We start from the raw sequence: 21,221 nt of genomic DNA on the forward strand, positions 1-21,221 counted from the left end.
CACCACACCACCAAGACACAACTTTTTCTTTTGGTTATCTTAATCAAATTGTTTTCTAATTCTAATTTTTATAATGAAATTAATAAAATAAAAATCCTTGATGTTAGGGTTTCCTTCCTTCATCTATCATGGCCCCCCGGCCCCTTCTTCTTTAGTCTCTCTCTCTCTCTCTCTCTCTCCCCCACTTTCGATGCATGAGGATGAGGGGGAGAGGAGCCATTGAGCTAAGCCACTCCACTAACAACCTCTTTTTTGCTAAGCACAGCACCAAAAAGCATCACAAAGAAGCTTACAGGTTAAGAAACTTCCTCCACACACACACACACACACACACACACACACACCTCAAAACCCTAAAAAATAATAAAACAAAAAGAGAGAAAGGGAGAGAAAGAGAGAGAGAGAGAGAACAAGAACATAATTAAATAAAAAGCCCCCTCTCCTTTAACTTTCCTTCCCCGCCTCTCGTTCTTTCTCTCTCTCTCTCTGCAACTCCCCTTGTTGATGTGATTCTCCACCATAACTCCAAAAACCTATCAACCCTTTACAAAAGAGAAAGAACATCAAAAACCATGGTTTTTTCTTCGGTTCCGGTCTATCTAGATCCACCCAACTGGCAGCAGGTAACGTTTCTTCAATTTCTTTCCTTCCATAGCTTCTTCATCAAAAAAGCATAAATTCAAAGATAAATATTCTCACACCCTTTTCCTCTCTCTTTTCTTTCTCTTTCCCTTTGCTGAATATACTACCAGATATTGTTGATTTCTCACTTTTCTTTATATTTTGTTTTTTTTTTTTTTTTTTTTTCCTCTTCAGCAGAACCCAAATCATCAACATGGAAGCAGTAGTGAGAATCATCAGCTTCCCCAACCTCCGCCGCCTCCTTCTGGTGGAGGCGGCGGCGGTGGTGGGGGTTCAATCAGACCCAATTCGATGGCAGATCGTGCTCGGATGGCTAAATTACCACAACCTGAGGCAGCTTTACAATGTCCACGATGTGAATCAACCAATACAAAGTTTTGTTACTTCAATAATTACAGCCTCACGCAACCTCGCCACTTCTGCAAGACTTGTCGACGTTATTGGACTAGAGGGGGTGCTCTTAGGAACGTTCCGGTGGGTGGAGGTTGCCGAAGGAACAAAAGAAGCAAAGGAAGTAGTTCAAAATCTCCGGCGACTTCCGATCGTCAAACTAGTTCTGGTAACACAAGTGCAATCGCTTCCAATAGCTGCACCACTGATATGATGGGCCATATTTCTTCATCACTACCTCCTCCACAGTTGCCATTCATGGCTTCTTTACAACATTACTCCGATTATGGTGCAGGAGACATTGGTCTCAATTTTGGTGGAATTCAACCACCACTGGCTGCATCAGGTGGTGGTAGTGGAAGTGGTGACATGGAGTTCCATATAGGAAACAATTCAGGCGGAGGCGGCGGCGGTGGTGGTGGCACCATTTTATCAGGAGGAGCTACCGATCAGTGGAGACTACAGCAAGTACAGCAATTCCCTTTCTTAAGTGGGTTGGAGCCTCCATCAGGTCTATACCCATTTGATGGTGAAGCACCAGCTTATGCCGGGGGAGCAGCAGCAGCTCAGCTTCGGTTAAGGCCACCGTCGGGATCCACCGGTGATGGTGGTGGTGTTACACAGTTTGCTTCAGTTAAAATGGAAGAAAATCGAGGGTTGAATTTATCAAGACAGTTTTTGGGTGTTCCTGGAAGTGATCAGTACTGGGGTGGTGGCAATGCATGGACAGATCTTTCTGGTTTCAACTCTTCTTCTTCCACCAACCATCTCTGATAAACTCGAAACTCAAAAAAGCTTCATCTTCTTCTTCTCTTTAAATTAATTAATTAATTAATTAATCACTGCAGCTTCAACTAAAGAAAAACCAGCACAACACTTGGAAGAAGCTCCATCCCCAAGCTTCCTTAACTTGATGACATGCACTTCCAAGTTCACAACAAGATCAGAGGAGGGAGTCTCTTCAAGTTGTTCATGATGTGATGAAATGAATTGAAGAACCTAGCTAGCTAGAAATGGTAGGTTTCTTGTTTTTCAGTAGAAATGGTAGAGCTAGGTTTCTTTGTTTTTGTCTTAATTTTCCATCTTTCTTTCTTTCTTTTTTAGTGTATTCTATTGGTGTGTTTACAGAAGTGGGTTCGTGTATTGAGTTCTTGGGAGTTTGATATCTCTGACATGAAGGGAAGGGCTAGTTGTTAAGTTAGAATCGATCAAAAGCTAGCACTGTAATGAGTGATTTCAATTTTCGAATTATCTTTCCATAACTTCATCATATCTTTTATCTCTTATACCTTCTTCTGTTCACATTTACAATTACTTACTCCAGTTGCATAAAATGTTAGCTAAAACTGAAAGGGGCCATGGCCATGCAGTGGAAGTGGAAGTGGAAGTGGCTTATGTCATACAGTCCAAACTAGGAAGCAAATTGTAATAAAATTTTGTGGGAGTTTCTTGTCTTCTTCTGCTTTGAACACTGTTGTTTTGGTAGAATAACTTTACTGCTGTAGTCTGAGAATTGTTAGTAAATTAAACAACTTTTCATCTGCCTAGCTAGTTCCAATGCAGTTGAACAGTTTCAGGCATTGTCATCTTCAAAATTGGAAACCTAGAGAGATCTTGTTTTCCTTTTCTAGACCAAGTGGAATGAATGGCTGTCCAGCTTCTATCATGGAAGGAACAGAGAAGTTTGTACTATATATAGCTCCTACTATTCTACTCTCTTTCTCTACAGATAGCCATGTACTCGCGAAGAGGAAGAGGACGACTATGTAGATTTGTAGCTCCAGACTTGGTTTTGCATACTAGCAAGGTGAAATAGAATTAGTAGTGTTGGGGATAACCCTCCAAGTACATTGGGTTATACATATTGGATTATTGCTTTCGTTTGGAATCCAACAATCTTCCCCTTGACACGGAGGTATACATGGGAATCGAAATCTTCCCCACAGGTAGGAGTTGCCACATCCGAGCTCTGATACCACTTGTTAGGTAGATGATATCTACCGAGGAAACTAGATAGATGATAAGATCAATAGGAAGTATTTTTTATACCCATTCTAATTAGCTTCACCTAAAATAGTTGTCTTTGGATCTCCCACCTGTTTTTGTTATGCATGCAATTAAGTTTGTGCTTAGATTTTGTGTGTGAACGAGAGAGAGAGAGAGAGAGAGAGAGAGAGAGAGATTAATGATTTTGCAATAATAATGATTTTGTTGGTTATTTGGGGGAGTAAGAGAGGGAGAAGAAAGGATGGGGATCGAGAACAAATCTGAAGAAATTTTATAAAAAGCCAAAATCCCACTCAAAACCATGCAATCAAAGACACACCACCTAAGTACGAATTATTCTCGAATTTCGTTAGAGCAGACTTAAAGATCAGGAGGTATGACCACCATCGATATCATCAGAATCAGAGAATCAAAAGAAGAAGAAGAAGAAGCAGAAGGACCATAGAATATTTCTGATATATATATATATATATATATATTCTTCTGATGATCTGACCAGCTGAGAGTCTCAAACATGAGTTCTGTCTGACTCTTCCTCCTCTGGCTGCTGTAACAACAACAGTCTTCTTTGTTCCTATTATTTTGGCTCGGTTTTGATTTGGTTGCACTATATATGTTTCCCTTGTAACAGAAATAATGTATTTCTTTGATTCTATCCAGACCCATTTTAAAGAAAAAGCAAAACAAACAAAAAAGAAGAAAGAAAGAAAGAAAGAAAGAAACAGTAGCAATTTGGATTCAATTTGAATCCTCTACTGTCGAGCTGCCAGGCATGACCGTGCTGCTCAGACACGATGTTCCATGCAATGTCCGCCTTACCCCTGCCCAAATGCCTTACCCGAGTGGAGGGGGTAAGGCGCCAAACAGTAGTAATAGTGTCTCGATGTGTGGGACTGATCGATGTCTGTCTAAATCTTACAAAGTAGCTACCTAATTGTTAATTTTGATGGGAAGATTAAAATATAGTGTTCAAATCCAAGTAAATCCATGTCATATGGTCCAACCAAGTGATCTTCTCGAAAGAAAGGAATCTGGGTTTCGGATTTTGCTTTTGCAAGGACCAAGGCGTCGTCGTCGTCGTCCTAGTAAGAAAGAAAAAATAAAGCAATCAAAATCATTAAGAAGAAGAAGAACCATCAGAAAAAAGCGCACACTCTCTCTCTCTCACTCTGAATGTGTTGGTGTTGGTGTGTAAGTAAGTAACCGGAAGACAACAACAAGAAGAAAACCAGTCATGGGTTTTGACGGATAGTACAGTTATAGTAATCCCGAAATTGACGATGATATCATTTGAGAGAGAGAGAGAGATCTCGGTGATGATGAAACGAAGAAGACAAGGAAAAAAAGGGTAAAGAAAAATGATGATTGATGATTGTGGTGGTTGTTTATGGTTATACGAACAACTAGAAAGGAAGAAAGAAAGAAGGAGAGGAGAAGAAAGAATGGCTGGCTCGGAAATCCAAGCAACTTCCATCCAAATGTCTGTTCATGAGTCATTAAAATGTTATTGATTCGGATTCCATTCCCCCCCCCCCCCCCCACACACTTGGATCGATAGGCGTGAGATGTTCTCTCTGTTTCCACTGCAGCTTTCGCTTTTGAGACGTCTTTGTTCCACTTCCACTCTTCACCATTCCAGTTTCAACTTTCAACTTTGAACAACTTTCTCTCTCTCTCTCTCTCTCCTTCTCTAGTTCCCTCACTCCCTCTCTCGATGACTGTAACACAAGAAAAAAAAAAAAGAAAGCAAAGAGGGAAAGAGACCCAGATACATGGAACGAATTGAACGAACGAACGATAGATAGATAGATTCCACACAATTCTATTCTTTATTTATTGTATCTCACATGTGAATAATAATCCGCAACGAAGACTTATAAGGACTTGGGCATCCTTTTTTTAGTGCGGATAATATCCTTGTAAAAGTACCGTCTAAGGCCCTCCAAAGCTAATCACTTAAAACTCAACAGCCAGTTTTAAGGATGAGTCTCTTTCTTTCTCTAGAGAAAATAAAAAAAATAAAGATTTATAAGGACTTGGGCATCGTCTTTGCAACGGCTAATTTTTAAATATGAGTTCTACTCAAGTCCTTAACAAATACATAATCATGCGAATTTATTTACTTATAATTTGCTACAGCTGAATTAAATGTCTTGCGTACCCTTAAGATTTGTGGGTTATAATTATTAAGATTTTTCTTCCTCAAAACGCGTTAACACACTACACTAATGGACTGGTTTAGTTCCAAATCTAATTAGAGAATCTTCTCTTAATTAACTTTTTGATTGTTCAAACGCCGCTAATTAAGATAGAATACATGCTTTTTGGAAGACGAGGAGGCCCCATATCCCATTGGACCCATTGGAATGGGCCTGAGGTTTATTTTCATGTCTCTCTTTTTCCTGTCTTGTGGGTCCTCTCTGCTTCTTTTCCTCCTCTTGGATTAACCACTCAAATATAAACTTCTGTTTTAGGTTCAACCCTAATTCGAGCTTTCCCATTACTTACAAGGAAATTTGCGTAGTAGCTATTAAGATCACATCATGGTAGTACATTAGTGTTGGTAGGATCATGGTTAACAAATTTGTGAATATTTTGTTACAAACAAAATTAATTTGCTAATAATTCTATTTAAGATTTGCGCCTAATTTGAGAAATTAATAATTCGATCAAAATATTGAAGTCATTACAAAACTTCATTAATAGAAATGTTTAAAGAACTATCCAATTTTTTGCTCTCAAAACTTTGAAATGTAGAGGTTTGGTAGTCAAAAATTAATCTGTTTTTTTTTTTTTAAATAGAATAAAATCCTTTTGACAAAATTTGCCTGCTTTCTTCAACTTTGCAAATAAAGCTGGATTTTGTATGCTCTAAATTTTTTTTGAATTCACATTAGCCAAATATCTGTTTAATAGTTCATTTCTTTTTCAAAGATTCAATCTCACTTTAAGAAAATTTGCAAAGGGTGTCATGGCATACTCCCATGCCCATTTTACCCTGATGACCAAACATTGACTAGTAGATGTCTATCATGGTTTGTAATCTTAGGATCAGTCAAGGTCAATATCAATCCGGACTGGTAAAAATTGATCAGGATCGGTCAAAAGTGCTCAAAAACTATTCATATCTGTAATAATAATAATAATAAATAAATAAAAAGTAGAAATGTTATGCATTCAGCCTAAAGTTAAAACAGACACATCTTGTAAGCCAAATCACAAATATAAATGAAAAATCTTCAAAAAGAAAGATGTAAAAAACCTCAAAAATTCAAAAAAATAATTCAAACCTTGCTCTTGTATCGAATCAGATCAGGCGATCGACTGATCCATTTATTTGTTCAAGGATTGTTCATATCTCGGGATTGGTCATGACTGATACCGATCCTGACACAGTAAGAAACTGGGGGGTTAGATCTCATTCTAACGCCAACGAATCTTGAATCCACAAGTAGAGAAAACTGGAAGACTTCTTCTATTCAAAATGTAAGTTGCTTACAAAGGAAAATTCGATTGCCTTACATAGAGAGGCTTTCTTTACACAAGAAGGAAACAAAAGTTCAAACTCCAGAATTCAAACTCAAATTTCAAAATTTTGGCAGACTGTTTCGCCTTCAAAACGTGTATAAAGGGTCAAAAAAAGCATATATCAGCGTTGAAGCCGCTATCACCTAAAGAGTCAACGAGATCTTTGATTCGATAAATATATTTCACCTTATGTTGCTTAATACTTATGACCAGTTCGGGTGGATTTCTACTGATCCAATTGGTTCAAGAACTCATCCAATATCTCCTTTACATCAGATCTAATCTGATTGGATCGACTAATCTCATCCTAAGATTAAGAATCATGATGCCTATGCCTATATCCAAGTTCCTTATATTACATTCAATTATGATGAATCTCCTTTTACCAAAAAAGTTTCTCCAAAAATAGGGCGCTCCTAAAAAGGAATTCTGATAAGAAAATAAAATTCTTGGATTTATGTGGAAAAGGTGGGATTCTTAACTGATGATGATTTTAAGGGATACGAATTATGGGAATACATGGAGTGGTTGATTGATTGTTTGTGCTGGTAAATTATTTCAGTTTTGTAAATTCATGATTGTGAGAGATTGATTCTGTGTTTTGTTTGTTTCTGATCAACTAACTCATTCGTGGGTTCATTACATCACCTACCACTACACGTACTATAGAGAGCACTAAAGCACCTTCACTTCATTTCACTTCACTTCACTTCACTTCACTTCACTAGTAGGATCACCACATAAAAACTTTATATTATTCATTTATTATATTATAAAATATACTTCCCATGCTAAAGCCATAACGTCCACGTGTTGTAAATTTATACGATAGATAGAGAGAGATATTTCCTTATTCTTTTATGATCTTTGTGCTTTTCAAAGAAAAAAACAGATTAATGGATTGGAGTCTATTCAAATTTTTTAAATTATATATGAATTTGCGTGGGAGAGAGAGAGAGAAAAGAAAATTAGCTTAGTCCAAGTAAAAAAGAAGGTGGTCAAAGATAATCAATGCTATCGAGTCAAACTGAGAGTATAGAATAAGAATAGTCTTTGGGTTTTTGTTTCCTTTTTGTCGTGTCAGCAGGACTCATGAAGTGCAAAACCCATACCCATCACAATCATCAATTAGTTTTTACAGAGGGAGGGTGAGAAAGCAAAGACACCCTTGTAAGTTGGGGTGTAAATTTGGAATTTTCAGCCACGGGCCGGCCGGGCCTAGGCTGAAGTCTTGGGTTGAGTATGGCTTCCTAGCTCAGCACGGATCATGTCCTTGTTCAAGTATCGTTCAAGTCTTTTCAGGTCTATTGTGAACTCACAGGAGGAGTGGATTCCATGTGACTAGCCTTGGAAGGCCTTGTGGGTTCACAGTGGATTCTATGTAACTAGCCCTGGAAGGCCTTGGATGATGGTATTTGTATAAGGACATAATCTGGTCTCTAGTTCTCTACCCAACCTAGTCCAACACGGATTTTGTATAATTATTAAATATTATTTTAAGGCTTTAAACTTTAAGGATTATTTTTAAGAATGCGATGTTGATGATATTTTTTTTTTTTTTTAGTGCATATAAAGATACAAATGGCAAAAAAGAATTGGCCAGCCAAGGTAAATCATGAGCAGCCCATCCTTGCAAAAATCGGAGTCCATCAGACCCAACCCAACCTGGCCTGATCTGAGTTAATCAGAGTTGGGCTGGACTAAGCCCAGCAAGGTTGGGCCTGGATTGAGATAACTCAACCCGAGCTCATGACCAGGTTGGGTTTGGATTGTACTGGGGTTTTAAAAACACCCGGACAACCCTGATTAATCTCTACTAGTAAGCATAGGTCCATTACAAGGGTTGCACAAAATGCATGTACTAGTGCACTCCTCTCCCTCTAAAAGCTGTTAGCCATTAAGGAGAGGGTACCCGAGAATCTCTAAGCCTTCAAATCTAATGTGGGATTAATTATTATTTTTACGTGAAACCCCAAGCTTTTAAGGGTGAATTCTACTTGAGTCTGAACAAGTGGAGTATCAAAGATAGGGTGTGGTAACTCCAGTATGCCTCCACGCGAGGACAACCACATGTGTTCCTGCATGCAGGAGGAGATTCCCAACATTTGTTTTCCGAAGGTTTTTCCTTTTGGCCTCTTCGCTTTCCTTTTTTTTTTTATAGATACCTATTCTATGAGGGGAGAGGGAAGGTGAGGACCAAGAAGCTCGAACCCAAGACCTCCTGGTAAGATGGGTTTTACCACACCACCCTATACCAACTGCACTAGGTAGTTATCCTCTTTGCTCTCCTTATCAAATATACTGTTTTGTTGTCTGCTATTGGCTTATCATGTAAAATGCCAATATAAACAGGCAGTAGATCCCTCTCCCAAAATGTAAATGACCTTCCAATAATCTAATTGTGCCTCATCATTGTTTAATAGATAAGAAAAGGTAATGGATCCCCATGATTGGGGGAATCTCCCATAACACATCAATGGTTGTGTGAGAAATGGTATAAAAAAAGAATAAAAAAATCATGTGAGGGCAATATAGTACACTGGCATCATGGGAGAACGTAATTTTTCTCATGAGAAAATCCAACAAGGAAATCATACAAAACATATGCTTGTTTAAAAGCTTCTAATCCAAATTTAATATGAAAATATCTACTCTTTTATCACTTGCAGACGCAACTGGATTCAGATAAACATTCCCAGTATTTTTCCCACCCAATAAATCTTTTTTTCAACTTTTTATTTATTTATTTATTTTAGAGGAGAAAGTTCTCTATCCGGGAGTGTGGCCTACACCAACACTCCCATGTGTCTATCTCTCTCCTCAAAATAAGAGGGCAAAGGTGTCTTTTCAAATAGGGAGAAGACGGCAAAAGTACACAACAATGGTTCACTCTGCCACAACCTCCCTCGCTGGTACTACCTTCACTATATCACAATCACTGAAGGTAAAATGAGCATAAGTACTTAATGAAAGAGATTCAAAGTGTTTTTTTTTTTTTTTTGGTGAACGATTCAAAGTGGTTAATCGATGATCGTAAAACATCCTATTAACTTATTCTCACATATGAACCACGACAATGTACCACAAGGGGTCAGCTCAGTTGACAAAACACCAACTCCTCAAATAAGAGGTCATGAGTTCAAACCACCTTGGGGGCTATCCCCATCCCCTATCCCCCCAAACCCTATTAAAGCTCTCCAATTCCACCAAAAAAAAAAAAAAAATAGAACCACCACAATGTAGCCAAAAAAGAAATAATTTCATGTTTACAGTTGCACATTTTACAACAGTATGTTACAGATTTGTGCCAATTGCATTTCAGCCTTCCACATAAAAAAGTGTCCTATTCCAATTAGCATTCCTGCCTCTTTCTTCTTTTTCCTTTTTTCTGATGGCTCTTTAACCTTCATCCCTCCAACATGTAAATACCCAAATCCACAACCTCTTCTCACAAACACACACAAAAAAGGACAAATAACTCAATGGCTGGGCAGGTGATCTTCCACCTTTCCCACTGGATGAAACAACAGCTTCTTTAATTTCTTGTTACTGAGAAACCAAGCCAATATAAGAGTGAAAAACTACATACTCAACTATCTACATTGGTCGCTGCAGGTAGCACTTGTGCTGGTTCTGAACCGGAGCCAAGGCCTGGGCCTAGCGCCTGAGTCAGCTTCTGCTGCTCAACAAATCTGTTCAAACGCTCAAGCAACTGTGCGGCCTTACGCTTGCCTCTGTCTGTTCCATTCTGTGCCAAGTCTAATAAGGGACCCATCACACCAAGCACCTGAGCCTCTGCAAGAAACTGTTGGTCCCCAGAGCATAGGTGCACCAGAACTGCAGCTGCATTCTCCTTGTTTCTCGGGGATCCACTCCTAATCACCTCAACCAAGACGGGCATAGCCTCGGCGGCACCTATCGCTGCCTTCCCCTCAGGGTGGCTAGCCAGTATAGCTAGCACAGCCAATGCTTCATCTACCATTCCACCTCCAGTTTCTGTCAGCAATCTCATCAGTGTAGGCACTACTCCAGCACGCACTGCCCTTACTTTGTTCCCTTGGAATATGCACAGGTTGAAGAGGGCTGTTGTTGCGTCCTTCTTTCCCTGCTGGCTACCTTCACTGAGCAGGGTCACAAGTGCCGGTATTGCCCCTGATGCACCAATGGTCACCTTGTTTACGTCCACCGCCGAGAGGCTGAAAAGTGTGGCCGCTGCATTTTCCCGTGACTCCATGCTCCCTTTCCGCAGTACATGTACAATACCAGGGATAGCCCCATAAGATATGATGCTCCTTTTGTTATCCTCACAAATGGAAAGGTTCAGAAGGGCAGTGACAGTATGCTCCTGAGTGCGTGGGTCAGAAGTGGGGAGGAGGCCCACAAGGAGGGGAATCGCACCGGCCTCAGCAATGCACACACGGTTGTCAGCATTACGCTTGGCAAGAAGTCGCAGCTCACCTGCAGCTGATCGCTGGTCTTCAAGGTTACCGGAAGTCAGTTTACGAAGGAGAATATCAATCTTGGCACGTTCGGCAGGTGAGCAGACAGAGGTGGTCTTACTGGAGTGCGAATTGCTAGGTCGTTTGGGAGGTTCTATCCCATTGGCTTCGCACCACTGTGCTATGAGGCTACGCAAGACGTAGTTAGGCGTCACAGCAGTACTGGAAAGGTTGTGTTGTGTCTTTGGACACGTGAGATGCCCCGCTTCAATCCATTTTTCAATGCACAATCGCTCATAGGTCTACAATGAAGAAAAGTGGAAAAAAGTTTCAGTAATGAAGTTGGGGAATGAGGAAATGAAATAGCCACCCTCCACCCCATGCTCTACACATGAAAATCATAAGGTGTCTTAAACCAACAATCAGTAGTTCCAGAAGGAAATCCAAATGGCTAGAAAACTCAATTCGTAAGATGATAATAACAATCCTAACAGGAGACATTTTTATGGACTGATCTTCTGTTTATCATGAACATCTAAAGAGTACAGGCAACATATAGCAGGGTCTCATCTATTAAGGTCAGCTTTCGTACTAGAGCCAGACAGGTTCAAGCCTGAAAGTCTCCATTTTGTGCCAAAAAAAAAGTAAAATACTGAGGGTTAGAACAAACTCCAGTCCAAACCCTCCTGAATCCAGCAAAAGTGTGACTTGTACCAGACTACAGCCCTTTTTCTCCAGCACAGAACTAGGGCAGGCCATCAAATGGGAAACTTGTCAACAATTCCCCTAGAAGCTTATTGGGCACATTTCTGAACTATTTCCAATGAAAGGAAAAGGGGGGCAATAAGAAAATAAAATTAAATAAATAATGGAAAATATGAATCACGATTTTATAGAAGTACTTGAATTAATATTGGTGCATATACCTGTCCTGTGGATACAATAACTGGATCTCTCATCAACTCCAGGGATATTGGACAACGGAAATCATCTGGTACGACCAGAGATTTGGGATTCCCATCGACTGATAGCCATGGATTGCCATTTGAAGGACACTGTTCGCTTTCAGGAGCTCCTGTGTCAGGGTTTTCAGTCAGCACAAAATCCTTAATCTTCTTTAGTAGCATTGACATCTTTTCTATGCTCTCCCCAGGATCTCCAGCATTGGAAATAAGCATCTCCTGTAAAGCCAGAGACTCTTGTTTGAGGTCATTTATGCCCATCAATTGTAACTTTTCAGCCAATCTCCTAAGCACAGATGGATCAATGTCAGCATCACTGTTCTTGTAAACAAATAGCAAATCCTCATACAGCTCAACATCGGGTGCATCAACCCGTCCTTTGGCTCTTCTAAACTGAGCTAGCACTAGCTCAACCTGGAAAAACAAGCATTAAGAATAGAAATGGAGAAGTAGACGTCAGGATCACCTCATATTCCAAATGCCTAATAAAAAATCACAAAACATTACTTTGGAGTCCACTCTAATTTCTAATGGAGAAAGAAACATGCTGAGGACCTCTCAAGTTCTTTTTCATGCTTAAGTATAAAAAATAATTTTTTGCAATTTTTAAAGTTCTTCACATTATCTAATGCTTCAAAAGAAATCATCAGTTGATCACCAATTAAAAATCTTTGAAGTTCCTCGCATTATCCAATGCTTGAAAAGATATCATTAGTTGGTCACCAATTAAACTTTTCCTAATGTTTATCTAGGGAGATTGGGTATTTCAAAAGATCATTTCAGTCTTGTAACTATTACTCCAACTACTTACTATTCGAAACAAAAGAAAATCAATTGACATGTTTAAATAGAAGAAACTCTTGTCCTGTGGCCCTCTATAATCAGAACATGGTAAAAGGTTCAGGCTGCCATGGCAAATGCCTGGGCTTCTACTTTGCATAAAAAATGCCGAAGGTTAGGACCGTCTCCAAACTCACCCCTCCCAAGACCCCGCATTGGCAGGACCAACACTGGGTAATGGCCCTTTATAAAGTATACCACAATCTCAGGGGTGGATCACTACCTGTTCCCTAACTTCATCTGATATTTCAAGTTTGTCATATGATATTCCGCTCAGAGCTTGCTCCAGCCGAGCTGTGACTTCCTGGAATTCGTTCATTATTTGCTCCCTCTCCAAGACCTGCAAGCAAAAAAAAAGAAGGTCGTGTAAAAAAAGGACTAAAAACATAAATAGCTTGGCACCCTTAGGCATTGATTTAAGTATGCTAAAAGATGAACTTGCAAACTTAATATGTCTATGCAACATATACATCTTGAACAGACCTTGGGGGCTTTATATATAGGCAAGCACGTCCATGTGCTCATGGGTGCATGCCTACATGGCTACATGAATTGATCATGTATTGTGCATATCTCAAACACAAATAACCTAGAGAGATTTACGGCCCTATTTGATAACGTTTCTATTCCACAGAAATATTTCTGAGTCATAAATATTTTTATTTTTGTGTTTCGATTCTTGAGGAGTATTTCTACAAGTTAGAAATGTGTTTGGTAACATAGAAACACTTTTCTCTTTCCACATCCTCTCTCCCATTTCACCATCACCATCTCTCTCTCTCCCCCACCTCTGTGGCTCATCAGATTCTTTGTTTTCTTGGTTTTGAACTACAAATCCCGTGTCTTCATCATCACCTTCAGAGTCTTCATCATCTACTTTACAACTATCCATCCCTTGCTTCTCGTTTCCAATTAAATCTCCAACCACAGATTCCTTGTTTGGTGAAGGGTTGCTTCCCTTTAGTGAAGAGGACTCTGCCACAGATTCCTTGCTTGGCGAGTTGCAGATTTTTGCAGGCGACAAGTATTCAGGAACAAGGGTAGCACCATCTTTATCCTCTACTGGCCCTGGTTCAGATAGTCCATGAAGCTCCCTTTCCTTCTCCTTGGTTTCCACAGAGCTCTCCTCCACACCGAAAGTTAAAGATCAAGGGTTGAAAACGGCACCAAAAACAAATGTTCAGTTACTGCAAGAAGGGAAGAATAACCATCAGCTCCTCTGATGTGATATCAATCTTGAAATTTAACATATTTATCAATTATTTAAAAAAGAAAAGATTTGAACCACCAATCTCAATCGCTAGGAGGGGTTATTGAGATCACATTTGTCTTCTTCGAGAACAGAGATTTCAGAACCCTCTATTGATTTCTCCTTCTCCAAATCCTCTGCTTCTTCTTCAGACAATACTGTGACTATTACTACGGCGGCTTCTACTATCCTTGATCCCTTCTTCTTAATAGATTTAGAAATCCTCTTATAAGACAACCTTGCAGGTCTCCTCACACTATGAACAGGAACAACTAACTAGGTTTTCCTTCTGTCTCCTTTCTTCATTGTCTTCCTTTAGATGGGTTTCAATCTTCCACAGAACCGAAGTCACTGCCTCTCTTCTCTGACCATTCCAAGTAACCGGAATAACAGATATCTCTGAAACATTAATCTTCTCTATAGTTTCAGTCTCAGCCACTTGTAGTCTCTCGATTACAGAGCGCAGGATGAGATTTTGTGAAGGAGAGGGAGATGTTGAACAGCTCAAGGGTGGGGCAGAGTTACAGAACACGGGGGAGTCACAGAGGGTGGCACGGGGGTGGGCCAGTGGGGTAGAGGGGGAGATGAGAGAAATGGGAAGGTGTACTTTTTTTCCTTTAAATTCCTAAGCATCTTTTTTTGTGTTTGTGTTTCTATTTTTTTGTTGTTCAGATGCCGGTTCACTTTGAGAGAACAGAAATACAAACCGGAATTACCAAATGCATTTCTGTTCCTTTTTTTTGTTCTCGCGTAATAAAAAAAACACTGGGAATATTTCTTCCGAGGGTTACCAAACATGGCCTTAAATTCCAATTGGACACAGTTGGCACCACCCTGTCACCTCTCCTTGCCTCACTCCATGTACAGCAGCCACATGTCTCAAGAAGACATCTCTAGCCATTGTTACTCTATCAACATGTCTATTAGACTTTTCTTATCTTGGTACTTCTCCAATCTGGGACGAGGAGGAAGAACTACAGCTGTCACATGGCTATTTGCAGCAGCAGATTCCCAAGATCCACTTATCCTTTCGAGAGCAGCATCAACCTACATCTTTAAACAAGGTAACAGAATAAGGTAAACCAATGGCAGGGGTAAATTAATAATGGACTTGATGTCTTGACCAGCTCATTTAAATTCTCAAAAGGGTTGATTTACAGCAGATGCCCCAGATCCAATTACCCCTTGGAGAGCAGCATCGACCTATATCTATAAATAAGGTAACAGAATACAGGTAAAACCTCTGGGCAGGGTTAAATTCATAATGGATTCAACAAGCTCCTTTAAATTCCCAAAAGGATTTGCATGTCAATGAATCAGTCTTACCTCCATGCTCTAACCCACAAGAATATTAGACTCCCATTTATTTCACCTAACAACAACACCATAGGACACAAGATATGAGAAACCCGTAAACTTTTCCTTTTTTCTGAACATCTGGGCTAAATTCTGTTTCACAGAAACTGGCCAAACAGGATTACCAGCTCCCAATTGCATATAACCAGGTATCCTATTCCCCATTAGTACGTACATATATAAATAAAATCATATATGCATAACCTATAAATTTTAAAGGGTAGACAATTTCATTGCAACCAAGCATTAAACTTGGAATCCAAGGTGGAATTGGCTAATATGGCCCAATCCAGGCCGAATTTGGGGAATGTGGGAAGCGATATATTGGCATAATTTCAGTTGGATTCGTGCCCACCAATCAAGTACAAACCTTCTTTCCAACAAATAGTTAATGTTCACATAAGAAAGAAGGCAGTTGACTCTTAGAAATAAACTGGAGCAACCTCAAATGAACATGTGATGATTTCCATACAGAACCAATCATCCATTACTGATGAACACTGAAGATATCTCTAAACGTAAGAACAAAATAACTAAAAGTGTGAAATAGATGGTTGATGCAGGGATTTAAATCATGGTGTCGGGGATTGAATCGACTGCTGACAATACCGATATGAAGTAGCCAATTTGCATGGATACTGGACAGATATCGGCTAAATATCTGTTGGTCTCATCAAATATCAACTGAATTGGCCAGATCGAGGGCAGCAATACAGATATGGATTGGCCTATCCACCCAATCTGATCCTGATTTTTAGAATCTAGAGTTGATGTTCTGCACTGGATGTGTTCAACCACTGAATTAAACTTGGAAAGACCGCCTTCACAGCATCCATGAACTCACTCCAATCCCATCAGGATAGACTTTACTGGCTCCACCGAAAACCTAATCAAGAGTCAAGACTAATTTATCAATAGTTAACAATGTTCATCTTCGTTTTAGATACAATGGCTCATCGTATGGCTCAACAATTAGTCATCAAACTAAGAAGGTGAAGCCCAAAAAGGGACACATGGAACCTATGGAAAAGAAAATAGAGGGGAATGTGGGTCTTCAAACAAAACCTCATTTCAAGAAAACTATCAAGGACATTGACGATCAGTCTGTAGAAGCCCTTCAACATGTTCATTCCATTAAAATCACTTCAGACCAATATGTGAAGGATCTTGACAAGTGTTAATGATCCTCAACCAACCGTAACATGAGTGATTCTAAGTCTTGTATTAGAAGCACACCTGCTCTATTAGAAAGTGAGAAAATAAATGCATAGAAACCAAAGCAGGACTACAAGCATTAAGTAGTTTATCAGATATATAGGACCCAAGGCATCCAAAGTTGTGAAATTCTTATGCAAAAGAACAAATGCATTAAGCTGTGAACAATAACTTATTGGAATGGAACCTCTGGGAGTGTTAAGCCCTAGAATTTCAAGAACTGCACAACTATTGCACTAAATATATTACAAAATAAACAGACCCTCATACATGCAACTATGAGCATCTGAATATACACACAGAACACTTAACAAAGAGGACGACAATAGAAAAATAAAACTTTCAGAAATCATATCTCCGTAATAGGATCTATGGCTATGCATCTGCTTATCCATTCTGTTCAAATAGTCCTACAAATAGCTGACAATAGAACTTATACCTGTTCATTTCCATGACGATTGAAGAACACCTTAAATTTTTTTCATAGATAAAAGAAACACTAACGTTCCTGGAAAGAGATTTAGTTTGAATGTGACATGCGGTAAAGAGAACACAACCCCCCTCGCTTTTTTTTTTTATGAGCAAGAGAATCAGTCAAGGACATTGAAACCCAGTCACCGCAACAATCAGTACCACAAAACAGATCTCCTTTTAACCAATTCCATTGAAAGCAAAACTCAGGTTAACTGTTGACTCTAACGAAGTCACTCCAACTATTTCTCAAGATCGAAGAAAGTTATGACGCTTGTTCTTGGCTAAAACCAAAGAATAAATACAAATACATAAAATTAAAAGAAACTAAAAAGAGAAAGGAGTAGAAAATCAAACAGAACAAAAACTAATACAGAGATTCTGAGATGTTGAAACGGACTTACTTTCTCTTACCCCTGAATAATCAAACTAATTGTTATGAAACTGACACTGATTGAAACAAGCGTAACAGGAACAGAACTTAAAAAAGGATGAGTACCGAAAGATCCGTCAACAGGAACAGAACTTTAAAAAAAAAAAAAAAAAAGGAATAGCAAAAAATTCGGATAATGGAAGGCAAGTTACAAGTAGAAAACGCACCAAATATATTTTGCTCGATTGACTACCGATTCTGAGGAGCTCCTTGGATGATTCCAGCGCATCCTTGAAAGAAGAAAGAGCATAAAGAGTATCGTCGGGAATGGGGTCTTTGCTATCCTCGAACTCTTCTAACATGGGCAATAAGAGCTTCAATCGCCTAGCGAGGTTACAAAACTGCTTCTTAATGGGACAACGGTAGTCCGAGATCGAAGAGATCTCATTAATGACATCAATCAGCTTCCGGATGACCACTCCCTTCTCTTCTTCCATGGCTTGAGCTGAGATTCCAGTGTGTCTCCGGTCTCTTTACTATCGATTGACGGAAAACAAAAACGGGAGAAATCGGGATTCGAGCTAACTGAGGTGGAGAGCAGCGAAAGAGTTAAAAGCAGAGGAAGTTCATTTGTCACCCGAGAGGCCAAAAGACGCAGCAGCAGCGGCTTCCCTTCTTCTTATTCGTCGTCGTTTCCACATCAAAATTCAGAATCAGATAATAAAAACCAAAAAGAGACGGAGAGAAAGAGGTAGAGAGAGTCTCTCTGGACAGTACTTCACGCGCAGAACATTTTCCATTCTGGCATGGTTGATGATAACGATGATTCGTTCTACTTTTTTCCTCTGCTCTTCTTCTTACTGTGACTTTTTTTTTTTTTTTTTTTTGAAAAAATGTCAAGTTTAATTTCTTATGTTTTTTTATGCAAAGGAATGTCAAGTATCACCGTCCCTAATGAAAGTATGACATTTCACTATCTATTATAAGGTAAAACATGGATTTATCCATGTGGAGGACCTAACCAACATCTCCTTGATACAATTTCAGCTTAAAATGAGTACAGGAAATAGTTAAAATTATAATATATATTTATATTCATTTTCATTTGATGGATACTAGTATGGTGCGAATTGAGGAAAGAGACATACCGTAAAGTAACTATTTTAGATATATGAGGTCTAACATAAATAAAGAATGTGACATAGAGGATGATGTTTCTCAGAGAATTAAAATGGGATGGATGAAGTGGAGAGGTGTGTCTAAATTGTTGTGTGGCCGACGTATTCCTTTAAAACTTAAAGGATAATTCTATAAGACTGTTGTTCGACTGATCATGATGTATGGAGCAGAATATTGGACAGTTAAGAAGTGTCATATTGACAAGTTTTGTGTAGCAGAGATGAGGATGACAAGATGGATGTAAAGAAATGATAAAATACAGAATAAACTTATTAGATCGGACTTGGGAGTAGCTCCGATCAATGACAAACTACAAGAGAATCGTTTAAGGTGGTATGGTTATATTCAACGGAGGCCTCGTGATGCCCCAGTAAGGAGGAGTGATATGATTTCGATTGAAGGGACTAAAAGAATTAAGGGCAGACCTAAAATGACCATAAAAGAAGTGATGAGGAAAGACATGCATAGGCTAGGGCTTGTTCCAAGTATGACCTCGAATAGAGCATACTGGAGGTCAAGGATCCATGTCGCAGACCCCATTTAATTAAGATTCTCCTAACGGGTTGGGCAGTGCCTCTTTCCTCCTACTATCTTTCATTTTTCTATTTATTTCTCATCTTTCTTTTGTCTTTTTTTTTTTTTTCACCCTCATCTCTTTCCCCATCTCTCCTCTACCATCTTTTCTTTTTTTATTAAAATTGTGTTTTCCATACTTTGTTTGTTTGGATCCATGTAGCCGACCCCACTAAGTTGGGATAAGACTGAGTTTGTTGTTATTGCTATTATATTCATCTCCATTTGATGGTATTTGGGTAATTTTACTAATTTTAAATCAAAGTCTAAGCAACGTTACTAAAACTTTAAATCAAAGTTTGAGCAACTTTCTTTCTTTACTTTGACTAAAATTTAAGAGATAGAGAACGTTACCTGGGTGCATATAGTACACTGTGCGAAATGATTGTCACGTCTTCGAAACATTTCGGCTTCCCATGGGGGCACAATGATCATTTTTTTGCACCCCTGTGTCTAGGCGTAAGAGCAGCACACTGCTCACACCTAGATAGCAATCTTACTCTCTCAAAATTTAATTAATAAGATATACATGTGGGGTCCTCTATCATATGGATTAATCCATGTAATCTCAAGTAGTATATAGTGAAATGTCATACTTCACTAGGCATTGATGTATAGAAAAATCCATTATATAATTAAATTTTATTTAAATAAATTTTTTTCTTGTTTTTACCTTAGAAGGATTTTTCAGCGTTTGATTTAATTTATCTTCATTAATAATTTTGTACATACTTAATTGTTTTTTCCTTTTTCCGTTTTTTGTATGAAGTCTTCTCGAATTGGTTACTATGTCCATATGTATTTATTGACCCCTCTAACCCCCGAGTCCTGAGTCTGATACTCATGAACCGTGCTTGTTGGAATTGAAATGGGTAATGCGAATAAGAATGGCCGAATTCCCTTCATACGAGAGGGCCCACCAAGACAAAACATAATCAACCCATCAGGGCCCACCAAGGCACTGACCATATTTAATAAATTATAATGGATTAATTTTATGTATGTTACAGGGCACCCATAGGTATTTTTAAAAGGCCACAAAAGTCAGAATACAAAGCATGGGAAAGAAAAGGGGAAGGGAAAGGCGAATTGTCCCAAATTACAAAATGTGTGAGTGGAATCAAAGGAAGCGTCGATCCAGGGCTTGTCCTAGTGGTTCGCAACTTTCATGGGTGGTTCAAGTTTTATTAACGACACTTAGTTCACATTTAATTACTTTCCAAGAAGTGAAGCCTATGGGTACCATATTTGACTCCATATGAGCCCTCTCCTTGAAGCAAGCTTCATTACCAAAACAAAAAAAAAAATTCATAAGAAGCAATCTTATTGATCACTAAATTTCCTTATAGAAAGATGGACAGACATAAGTTCACCATCCCCATGGGACATTTGGGAGTATAAGCATAATTAGTAAAAATGGGGAAGAGTTCTCAATGGAGAGTGTAGCCCTTGCATGTGCATAAGGGCAATAAGAGCGTATGGGAAAACATTAACAGGGCATGCATTTCCACCTTTCATGGGGATGAGACAATCATTTTGCCCCTTATGTCTAACACAGGTGCCATGCTCCCCCACAAAAACCATTTCCCCATATATCCATATGGTAATCCCCCATCCCCCCCCCCCCCAATTCTCGATTTATGGCTTGGTACCGAAGTAACCCTTGTTCTTCTCAAGTTTCTAGTTTGGACCCATAAATCCCTCTCCGCAATGGTTGCAGCGGTGAGTCTCCAATGAAGAGTATTGAGCTTCCTTCCTCTTCTCCATTTCCGTCCCTAGTGGATTGCAGCGACGATTTCTCTTCTACTCCTAGTGAATTACTGTGAAATCTCCAGTCTCCCGTCAAGTAGAAGCCATCCCAATTTTAAAAGAGGTGTTGATGATTGGATCTCCACAAAACCGAGAGAATGTTGCCATTGTTTTATGGTATGTGTGCAAGTGACGTACATCATCTCAAGCCTACAAGGGAAGAAGTACTTAAGTAACTTTGAGAGGAT

At 39.2% G+C, this 21,221-nt stretch overlaps 2 protein-coding genes across 3 annotated transcripts; one reads left to right on the forward strand and one right to left on the reverse strand.

The window, feature by feature from the left end:
- Positions 1-388: 388 nt before the first annotated feature.
- LOC122658423 (dof zinc finger protein DOF3.6-like) lies at positions 389-1,930 on the forward strand. 2 transcript variants are annotated; one of them, XM_043853380.1, is made up of 2 exons: positions 389-623; positions 817-1,930. In XM_043853380.1, the coding sequence occupies exons 1-2, from the start codon at positions 573-575 to the stop codon at positions 1,804-1,806; spliced, it is 1,041 nt and encodes a 346-aa protein (XP_043709315.1). In that variant the 5' UTR covers positions 389-572; the 3' UTR covers positions 1,807-1,930. The 2 variants fall into 2 exon arrangements, with proteins under 2 accessions (XP_043709315.1, XP_043709324.1); XM_043853389.1 differs by having other exon boundaries at positions 396-623; positions 820-1,930.
- Positions 1,931-9,807: 7,877 nt separating this feature from the next.
- On the reverse strand, positions 9,808-18,067 carry LOC122648550 (U-box domain-containing protein 13-like). Its single transcript, XM_043841762.1, has 4 exons — positions 17,700-18,067; positions 13,032-13,148; positions 11,933-12,382; positions 9,808-11,308 (listed from the first exon to the last, which is right to left on the reverse strand). Exons 1-4 carry the CDS (start codon positions 17,967-17,969, stop codon positions 10,157-10,159), a joined length of 1,989 nt encoding a protein of 662 aa, XP_043697697.1. The 5' UTR covers positions 17,970-18,067; the 3' UTR covers positions 9,808-10,156.
- Positions 18,068-21,221: the final 3,154 nt, after the last annotated feature.

This window comes from Telopea speciosissima, chromosome 1, assembly GCF_018873765.1.
Source record: "Telopea speciosissima isolate NSW1024214 ecotype Mountain lineage chromosome 1, Tspe_v1, whole genome shotgun sequence".
NCBI classification, from domain to species: domain Eukaryota; kingdom Viridiplantae; phylum Streptophyta; class Magnoliopsida; order Proteales; family Proteaceae; genus Telopea; species Telopea speciosissima.

Coding starts and splice junctions, on each gene's coding strand:
- LOC122658423 (XM_043853380.1), top strand. CDS start 573: ATGGTTTTTTCTTCGGTTCCGGTCTATCTAGATCCACCCAACTGGCAG. Junction 624..816: donor ATCCACCCAACTGGCAGCAG/GTAACGTTTCTT, acceptor TTTCCTCTTCAG/CAGAACCCAAATCATCAACA.
- LOC122648550 (XM_043841762.1), bottom strand. CDS start 17,969: ATGGAAGAAGAGAAGGGAGTGGTCATCCGGAAGCTGATTGATGTCATT. Junction 13,149..17,699: donor AATCGAGCAAAATATATTTG/GTGCGTTTTCTA, acceptor TTTTGCTTGCAG/GTCTTGGAGAGGGAGCAAAT. Junction 12,383..13,031: donor CAGATGAAGTTAGGGAACAG/GTAGTGATCCAC, acceptor TTGTTTTTCCAG/GTTGAGCTAGTGCTAGCTCA.